This window comes from Halyomorpha halys, unplaced genomic scaffold (assembly GCF_000696795.3).
Source record: "Halyomorpha halys isolate HHAL.00 unplaced genomic scaffold, Hhal_1.1 Scaffold107.1, whole genome shotgun sequence".
In the NCBI taxonomy this organism is placed as follows: Eukaryota; Metazoa; Arthropoda; class Insecta; order Hemiptera; family Pentatomidae; genus Halyomorpha; species Halyomorpha halys.
In genome coordinates this window covers 593,950-603,929 of record NW_027112128.1, presented here as the reverse complement: position 1 = coordinate 603,929, position 9,980 = coordinate 593,950, and the positions used below count along the sequence as shown (strand labels likewise).

General features: G+C 30.2%; 1 protein-coding gene across 1 annotated transcript in view; it reads right to left on the bottom strand.

Annotated features, from left to right (window-relative positions):
- Positions 1–220: 220 nt before the first annotated feature.
- The window catches only part of LOC106677712 (cubilin), an 80,124-nt gene continuing 70,364 nt past the window's right edge, over positions 221–9,980 (bottom strand). Inside the window, exons 6-8 of the mRNA XM_014415799.2 lie at positions 5,147–5,593; positions 4,308–4,598; positions 221–1,227 (exon numbers count right to left, since the gene is read on the bottom strand). Coding sequence (XP_014271285.1) covers positions 925–1,227; positions 4,308–4,598; positions 5,147–5,593 — 1,041 coding nt within the window. The 3' untranslated portion in view covers positions 221–924. The remainder of the gene's footprint in view (positions 1,228–4,307; positions 4,599–5,146; positions 5,594–9,980) is intronic.

The window sequence follows — 9,980 nt, the reverse complement described above, 5'->3', positions numbered from 1 at the left end:
AGAGAAACTATTATTTATTTTATAATGTATTTTTAAATTTCTTAAAATAAATTCTCACATTTGTTAATTTGGAAGTATTTTAATTTGGAAAGGCATGGTACTTTTCCTTGTTTTTTTTAAAATAAATGTTTAAGAATAGTTAATATTTTTCTTTGCGATTAGAAAATATGAGCTGTAATAAAATTTTTTTTTGGTTAACGTTTTTTTATTTTATCCTTGGTGAAAAATGAAATTGATAAATTGGGTATAGTAAGAAAAGCTAACAGATTTTCATATTTAAAAAAAAAAATTAATGAAAATAAAAAAAAACGTATACAGTATGATATTGATATGTAAGATATAAAGATGAATTTCTTTTGATTCCGATAGCAAATATAATTGAGAAGATGATTGAAATTAAACATTGTGATATACAGTCAGTCAAATATGTCATATTGAGTATACTTCAATATGATTATAACAGCCAGTGTAGTTTGCACTTAACCTATTCAGACATTAGACAAAATTGTTTTTGAAAACTTTTTAATGAAATTACTAATTCGATATCAACATTTATAAATTAATTATAATTGCATTCCCTCTGGCAGTGATCACAAGTACATTTTTATTGGGGAATCAAAGATCAAATGAAAGTAAAATAACTTAATAATGAGGAAACCAATAAACAAAAAGACTGTCCGATAAAAATTTCTTCAATAGTTATTAACAATAAAAAAATAACTGGACATCTTAATACTCATGCTCAAATATAATGTTATAAGAGGTTCGCATCACTTAGCTTAAAAACATCATACTTTAAAAGATATAGCCTGGTTCTGACTTGTTGATTTGCTGAGTATGCCAACTGCTCAACTAATCATTGTCAAGGAAGCCCCCAGATCCCTAATCTGTACATTATTTACAGTTGTGGGGAGGAGTGGGGTATCAGTAGTCAGTATCGTCAGGAGACTTGGAGCAACAAGGACAACAGATCCTACAGGCTAGAATGAGGCAGGCAAGGGCCAAGAGGGCACCACCACAGGCTCCGAGTCCCAATATAGTCCAGTTAGTTGGAGGAGGCTCTGCTCTTGCAGCACAAGTCTCAGGGCCTTCATCTCCACTCTCATTATGCCAACCAGGGCAGTTCACAATTCCATTGCATACCAAATGGCCAGGTATACAAAGTCCAGAATCACCTGGGCATAAAAAGTCACATTCTCCTTTTGGTGAAGCACTTGCTCCGAGTTCCTAAAACAAACAATTATTACCAGTTAGTTTTTTTTTTTTAATCACAAGTGAATATAAAATAACTGAATCAGTCATTTGAGAAACGCCTTTTCTCCATTTTTTTTAATATCTGCATTTGCCATCCAAGTTTACTACATAGGACTAAGTCTCATCCATTTCACTCAAAACACATGTTGCAGAATGGTAAACGCATAAATTATAATAAAAATATTAAGAGTATGAGTTATTTTACTTTTTCAGATTTGTATTTCAAATGACTGATTCAAATATTCATGTGACTATTATTAAATTTTAAAATAAACATTTATTGACATATATTGAGCATCTGCTTAATATTTTGTTTCTGAGATCAGATTATTTTCTGAAAATATTAAGATTAATTTTTGAATATATTCAAATATATTTTTTAACTTTATGGTTTGTACTTTATAAATTACTGTGTTGATGGTTCCCAAGTTAAATAATATGGCACATTAGTTCAGTCTATATTATTTTATTATTTGAATGTGTAGTGACATGCTTATTGGTCTAGACTGTAACTATTACAGCTGCCGAAACCGTTATCACTTCTCGCCAAGATGTAGGCCAAAATGCACTGAAGGAAGTTTCAGTACATTTCACCTGGGAGCACCACCTATAAATTCTCTAGCCATTTATTCAGGAAAATGTAAATGATTTTATAATGTTATATATAAACACGTAATTACTGTTATAATTGTAAATATCTTGATTTATAAATAAAGTTTATCAAAAAGAATATACTGAAACAAAAAAGTTAGTTCAGGAGGTACCTTTTGCCATTGTTTCTATTGTTAGTAGACTCAATACCCCACCGATATCACTTTAACTGTTCTTTAACAGTTCTTGGAACAGTAAATTAGACAATCTCTATATTCTTCTAATTCAATTTTGATATGAAGAGTTTTTTTTTCAAACTAGTGCCTTCTTTCTGCTACATGCCTTCTTTCCACATGTTTCATCTGTATCTACAGTAATATTACCCATACAAGAAATCTACCTTCCTGCATGACTCCAGCAGGTCTGCCCCTTTTCCTTTTCCTACCTGGTGCACCATTTAGCACCCTTTTAGGCAGCCTACAGGACTCCATCCTTTCCACATGTCCTAACCACCTTAGCGTACTCTTCTTAATAGCACTGAGGATATCAGGCTTTCCATACAATTCTTTTAGTTTATAAATATTTATAAAAGATTTAAAAAAAAAAATTGAACTAATTACAAATGGAATGTAAAACTCATAGTGGAACCAGCTGCAAAATTAAATGATTTTGCAAGTAATTTCTATATTTTGCCAACTTCATAGTATAATCTATCATAAACTTGTACTTAAGTGAAAGAAAAGTAATTAATTTCTGTTTTTCATAATGTAATTATGCTGTGAAATGATTGAGACATGATGCATATTTTTGTCTGAGACAAGATTTAAAAATAATTGATTTATTTCTAAAGTAATGAGAATTTTAGCTTTAAGGATTCTATCTTAGTAAATTCAAAATGAAATTAGAGTCCAGAATAGAGAATATTAGTGGATGAAAAAAAATGTGATAGTAAGAAATAAATGAAGTTTAGTTTAATCTCAGAAGAATAGAAACAGAATGAATCAGTTCACTGCACAAATTAAGTAATATTTGTAGGCTAGCCTTTTGACCTGCCTTCAACACCACGGATCAAATTACCTACACCAGTACTATTTTTTCAATGTAAGATAGAGAATTTAATGCACTAAGGAATTCCCTAGCATAATTAAATTCTATGTTTTGCCTCAGTGCATATTATTGGCAAAAGAGAAGGAACTAAGACATTACAGACATAAATTTAATGTACTATCTTGGACTAAACAAATCTAATAAACTAAACTCAATGCTAGAAAATAGGTGATATAAATAATATTAATTCTAATGTAAAACTACAATAGTATAATTGCAATTGTAAGTATATATTAGAGAAGATTGGTAATAATTTGTGTAAGATTACTGACATATATATGTACCATGGGTAAAATATCCCTACACTTAGTATTTAATTGAAAAAGTATGTTTAATAATTTCTCGTACTTAAATCAACTGAATAATTAAAAATTAGAACAAAGTAATTAAAAAATAGAACAAATTAATTAAAAAACCGGATCAATGGGCATTAAAATCACGGAGACAGAAAACACTAAGCTATAGTACATTAGTCACATAAAATTGTATGATCAAATCAAATGAATGACCAAAAATCCCCAAGTGAATAACCTTGACCTATCTCACTCATAATATCATAATAAAGTGAAAATGTATTAATTGTTGATAGGTGAGTGACAATGATAGGTGAACAAATAATGATTATTTGAAATTAAAGGTTACAAAATTAAATGAAAAAAGTGACAAAGTAGGTTAATGTGACTAAAATTATCAGAGCTGGTCAGAATTTCCTACAAAAAATTTTAATAGTTGGTGTGATTTGTGAATTTATAGTTAAGATTGTCCTTGGGGATGACAGGTATATGGTCAGGTATAATGGCCGAACATTATACATTTAAAATATTAATAAAGGAGTGTCTGAGACTGACATGGATACAATTTATTTAATTTAAAAGATATAAATAATATTAATTCTAATGTACAACTACAATAGTTTGATTAAAATTGTAACTATACATAAGAGAAGGTTGGTGTTATCTTGACCATGAATGGTTTTTCAAGTGGTGTTAAATTTGGCTATAAAACTGAAATAAATATATATTCTAAATAGATATCATTTTTTTAGTAATTTAGTAATACAAAAAAGCAGAAAAAAATAAAGTATTGAATTTCTATTGTAAAGTCTACAGGTGAGTATTTGTTAAAGTTAGGTCATTTCCAAGTAAATGATACATTTTCTTGATAGCAGATGGGACAATATCTTAATCATTTCTTGATAATGAAGAGGATGATGCAATTTCTAGATAACATGTGAAGTCAATTCATGAATTTAATCTGATAATCCTTTTATTGGCAATTATTGTATAGAGTGCACCACTTCTTTAAAATTATACTTTTAAAAAAAGAAGAGCATCATCTCAGCATTTCTGATTTACCTCAGTGAGCTTGCTGGTCATGAGTGTCCCATCAGGGTTGCGAGGAAGATGGAATAGCTCTGTCCATGCAATCTTGAAGGCTGCTCGAGCTGGAGTCATGGTCCCAATGAACTGTATCCTCACAGAAGGTGACTCTCCTGGGGTTTGTCCTGTCAGATCGACCGAAGTAAGAGGGGGCATTTCTTTTGAGCTAACATTATGACCACAGATGGACATGAAGGGATGGTCTGGCCGACCAGGTAAGTACACTTCCAGCCTTCCATCCTGACAGTCACGTGTGGTGAATCGAACCTGGAATGTACCAATTAAAATTGAAAAGTTTGTAATAAACAATTATTTTTATCTTTTTGGGTTGGAGGTTTTATGTTTCATTGGGTTGAATGAATATTTTTAATAATTGTATGATGGAATTTGACAAATTTTTCCAACAAACTGTATGATTGATTTGATCCTTTCAGCTGACTGAATGATAAGCTCCAATTTCAGCAGTTTACAGAAATGTACTTTTTGTTGTTTGTTAGGACTTTAGGATGTAAAACCTAATGGTTTTCAACATCCATAAATGTTCTTTTATTGACATTTCTTTAAAAATTGTTTTCTTTGCAGAAGAATGGAAGAAATATAAAAATAGGCTCATCTGACAAATAGTTCATGAAAATATTTAAAAGATATTCTACTAATATTTTAAATATATACATTTTTAAGCATAATTAGTATAATCAAGAGCTATAAACAGGAAATGTACATCAAAACAAATTTAAACTCTCTGTCACCACCCTCAAGGTAAACAATAGATTTATTATTTCATGCTTAACAATAATGTCAAGTTGATGACTAACCTTGTCAAAGTGAAGCCAGACGTCACGGTCCTTGTTAACCCTAATCTCCCATATACATCTGATGCTCCTGGGGGGCTCTGTGTATCCTAAGGCCTCATAGTGGGGGAAGTGCAGTTCTCCCTCAGTACTGGCTGGAATTACTGCAGGTCCACAGAGAGGGCTGTGTACAAATTCATATCTCGCCTCGAAAAGGGCTCCAGAGTGCTTGAAGTAGTTGGAGGCTGCTCTTGAAGCATCAACCCTCAGCTCTAGATTGAGAGATTCAGAAGAAGAGACGACTCTGGCAACCGGTGCTCCTACCTGGATGGCAGTGTTCCTGCAATGACAGTGTGCTCCAGGGCCTGGGCCAGAGGGCACCTTAGAGCTGTTACCAGGCTCCCAGATCAGAAGCTTGTCGTGACGGCCACCCCAGCAATCCTCACAAGAACCCAAGTTGTAAGGCAGTTCCTATAACAGTATGAATCGCGTTTCAAAATTCAATGAAAGAATCAATAGGTAAGTAAGGCTTGGAGACCCAAACCCCTTTTAATCGAAATTTGAAACATTTTCAGGAAACCCCAAAATATGTATAATTCAGGTAATTGTTTTCCCAAAACAATTATTATTGGATAAGTAGTTCTTTAAACTTCAAGATAAATAGATCTATAAAGTATTATGAAGCTTTCCAAACACCAATTTCTTTAAAACATTTAAATAACTTGGATATATCCCATTTTAAATGGAAAGTATTCTTGATAATTTTCAAAAATACTATTTTTATTATTAACATCACACAATTATATAAACAAGAACTAACAAAACTAATGTGATGTAAATTTTCAAGAAGTATTTTTTATAACAATCGCTAAAACTTTTTTTTTTTCTCTGAATATCAAGTACTCCTCCAAAAACCTTATTTACCAGTATTCTTTATAGATTTTCGAGCTGAAAATAGTATAACCAATAATAAAAAGGCTAGAATAACAAAATTCACCAAGTGTATATTTTTCATTAAAACCATAATATTTTTGTCTTTAATGCCATATTGATTTACGACTTGTGCTATTAAATTAAAGAGAGTCCATTTTTCATTATACCTGATGGTGGTTTTGTTGTTGAATATTGTTATTTTAAAGAAAACAAATATTTGGTGAATTATTTTGCTTTCTTTTTATTTAAAGAGATTTGTGCACTTTTGAATGTTAACCACTACTTTTGATGTATAATTAGATAGCATTTATTATGTTTTGAGTGATTATTAAGACCTCAAAGAGGAAGCTAAAGCTTGAAATTTGAATAAAATATTCATATATGAGATAGAAGCTAAAAATGAGCTCTCTCTTCTTGCAGCAACTGCCTCAATTGAACCTTGGTACTGCTTATTTAAATTTAAAATCGATTATAGTAACCATGGTGGTGAACAAATGTACAGTAACAGATATCCATCATTATATACCCCAAGTGTGAGATCAAACTGTATAATTACCTTACTGGAATGTTAAATTATGTATGTTTCTTTTTAATGACTCATTTTGTTTGTATTACCGTCATTATCTAATAATGTCTTTTAATATTTTAAGTATTCGGTCGTGGGTGTTATTTTTTAATTCTGTATAGTAACGCTAACACGCAAAGTAGAGGAAAATGGCGTGTAGCATGCGAATCGAACCGGTAGGTAATTTTTATATATTATTTGTTATGAAATAAATATACTGTAATATAAAATATTTAATAGATAAGATAAATATATAGACATAAATATATGGGATAGTTCTGATAAAATATATAAGAACATTTGGTATAATAGGTCTTAATCAGCCATACTATCATAAATATAAAAAAACAAGTTTATAAAATATAAGAAAAAATACATATTAACAAAACAAAAAAATATATCAACTAAAAAGATATAAACTATTTATTTATTGGAAATAGTATTTTGTCTTTAAAAACAAAACAAAACAAAAATGTTATTACTATACACCAATCCCCTTCATATCACGTAAGACGTCGCTAAAAAAATCACAATTTATTATGAACCAATAATTCAAACCGCTATCTTACAAATGCTTTACTATTTGTGATACCGACGGTAGCTAATAAATTAGATAATAATTTTTACATTCTTTTACTTATCTATGATTCTTAAAGAAAATGTGTTCGAAATAGACAATAAAATTTACCCCTATAAAACCCTACTTTAGCTTACTTTTTTGTATCTCATTATCCTTAATTATCAAAATATTTTTAGTTGTTTTTGTATATCTTTTTTCAGCCCTGATGAAACTCTACAGCAGGAAAGTGCAGTGATACGTCGGCAAATAAATAGTTGTTAACTATTTTTTGACCACAACCCCGACCATCTCCTTCATATTTTGAAAAAAATATTATCTATCATTTATATATATGATATAAATATAAAATATATATTTTTTATTTAATTAATATAAAACTAATTATAATATAAAATGTAGTCAATTGACTGTTCTGGTCCGTTTGGTATAAGGGGCCTTTTATAAGCTCAATACCGAATTTCGTGAATTATTGATGTATATTGTAGATTAATATTGACACTTATCCTGTATATATCACGTTCAATAATATTTAATGTGTGACCAGTCGGGTTTTGGGGCGGGGACAGTTGCTCAGGGCGCCAAATTTGTGAAAAGGTGCAAATTCTTAAAACACCTTTTTTTTATAAGGCGTCCAGGTTTATTGAATTTTTGATTGAATAAAAAAAACAACTTTAATTTCTTTTTTCGGCTGACCATCATTAAATCTTTTCTGATATATGGGTTCTCTTCTTTGGATATTGTTTTAACATAAATATTTTGATTTCATTGACTATGCTAGTGACTGTTGCTAGTGGAGAACGAAGTTTTTCGAAATTCAAGCTGTTCAAGACATTAGTACGATTGCATATGTTGAAGAAAAAAATTAGATTTTTTTGATTCATTATCGATTGATAACGAAATCGCTAAATTCTATCATCTGATTTATTCTCAAAGCTTGAACTATGCGAAAAAGGAAAAGCAAGCAAAGTAGTTTTTTTATCATTATATCAAAATAATTTGACAATGTGTTTCTGAAAAATAGTTTTTAATATCCCAAATTATACCTTAGTTGGAAACTTAATGGAATTAATATTAAAGTGTTTTCACATTTTGCTATTGAATGTCGTTGCTCTTTGCCTTGACAATATATTTTTATGTATTCTTCTTTTTTATTTTTTATTTTTTTAGTATGAATGTGATCAGTCATCACTATTACCTACTGTCCACAACGTGGCAGATTGTAATATCTATCAATAAATGAAGTTTTGGGTAATAGTTAGTTGTCTGATTGAATTACATAATATTGCCTCTTCGAAAGTACTCCCAACAATCTTGGTTTGAAAAATAAGTTATTTGGTCGAAATAAGCCTTAGAACATTGGTCCTTATGTTTTGAAGTTGATTAAACTGAATTGCTTGATTTTTCCAAATGTTACATTTCAATTCATCCTCCGTGGATTTTTTCTACAATGAACTTTTCATTTGAACTACCTCAACATCCGAGAAAATATATCACAAAAAAAGGGAATCTCAAGAAGAGAGAAAAATTTCATTTGATAGCTACGTTTTATTGATTTATTTTGGGACTGAAAATAATGTTTTAGTTAAACGCAAGATGTTATTACATATCTTCTACAGAATAGATGGCCGAATATTAATAGCGACCGAAACAAGAGACATCTATAACAAGCAAGCTACCCTAAAAGGATCTATGTTGTGAAAACAGGATCGGGATATTTGCCAGGAGCGTTTTATAGAAAACTGCGAGGACTAAGTAACACCTCTCTCAACAGTTTATTTAATTATCCCCCCATCCAAATTATTCTAACAATAATGTCCCAATTTTCTCATATTTAAAAGTAGTAAAAACAAAAAAAATCCACTCGTCATAGGTAGTTTTTAAATTGAAGTTATTAATTTCAATCAAAACTATTTGTTTTAAAAATTAATAATCAAGGAAATAAATATCTTCTAGCACAAAACCCAATCCTAAAACGATTTGTTGAATAAACATTAAACAATTTATTTTTTTTAATACATTGTTTTAAATATCATGAACTTGCTTCTTGTTTCATAAGAACTTATGAATTAAAATAATAATATCAATAATAATGCCCTACAAACTCAGATGTCCAATGTAAATTACTCAATAATCCCTGTGTAGGTACAGTTTTACACAAAAGTTCTGGTTCTATGGATTTATAATGAACTAGAAAAAGTGGAATATTTAACTAATTTATTTTCGAGGAAATGGACCAAATTTATAAACGCAGAATTGGACTATGAATAATGTTTTGAATTGGGCCGAGGAAGTTATTATTAGATATAATATCATAATAATCCATACTCCTCTAGTACCGTTATGCATTTTGAGGTTACCACTTGTAGGGTTTGGATCAACTTTCTCAAATCGCTTCTTGGAACTATCTTCCCAGGAAATACGTGTTTTTATTCTTAGTATATCTTTACATTTTATAAATCTGAAACCATCTTAGCTTGTGCTCCACTAGGAAGGTTTCGGCGAGTTTTTCGTCGAGACTAGCCCGAATGTTGGCATTTCGGATCCTGTCACGTTATACATTTCTCTTTAACTTTAAGAAGGTAGCTGTGGATTGGAATCGGCTCTTGTGTTTCGACATAACTAAAATTATACAATTCACTTTCTTTTTTTTTTTAAGTAAGGGAAGATATAACCGAATTCCATAAAAATATATACAGTTTCAAAAACAAACTAACAGAATTCGTTAAATGTTGGTTTTTATTTATTTGAATCATCGTCAGAAAATGAGATGTGGGGGCATG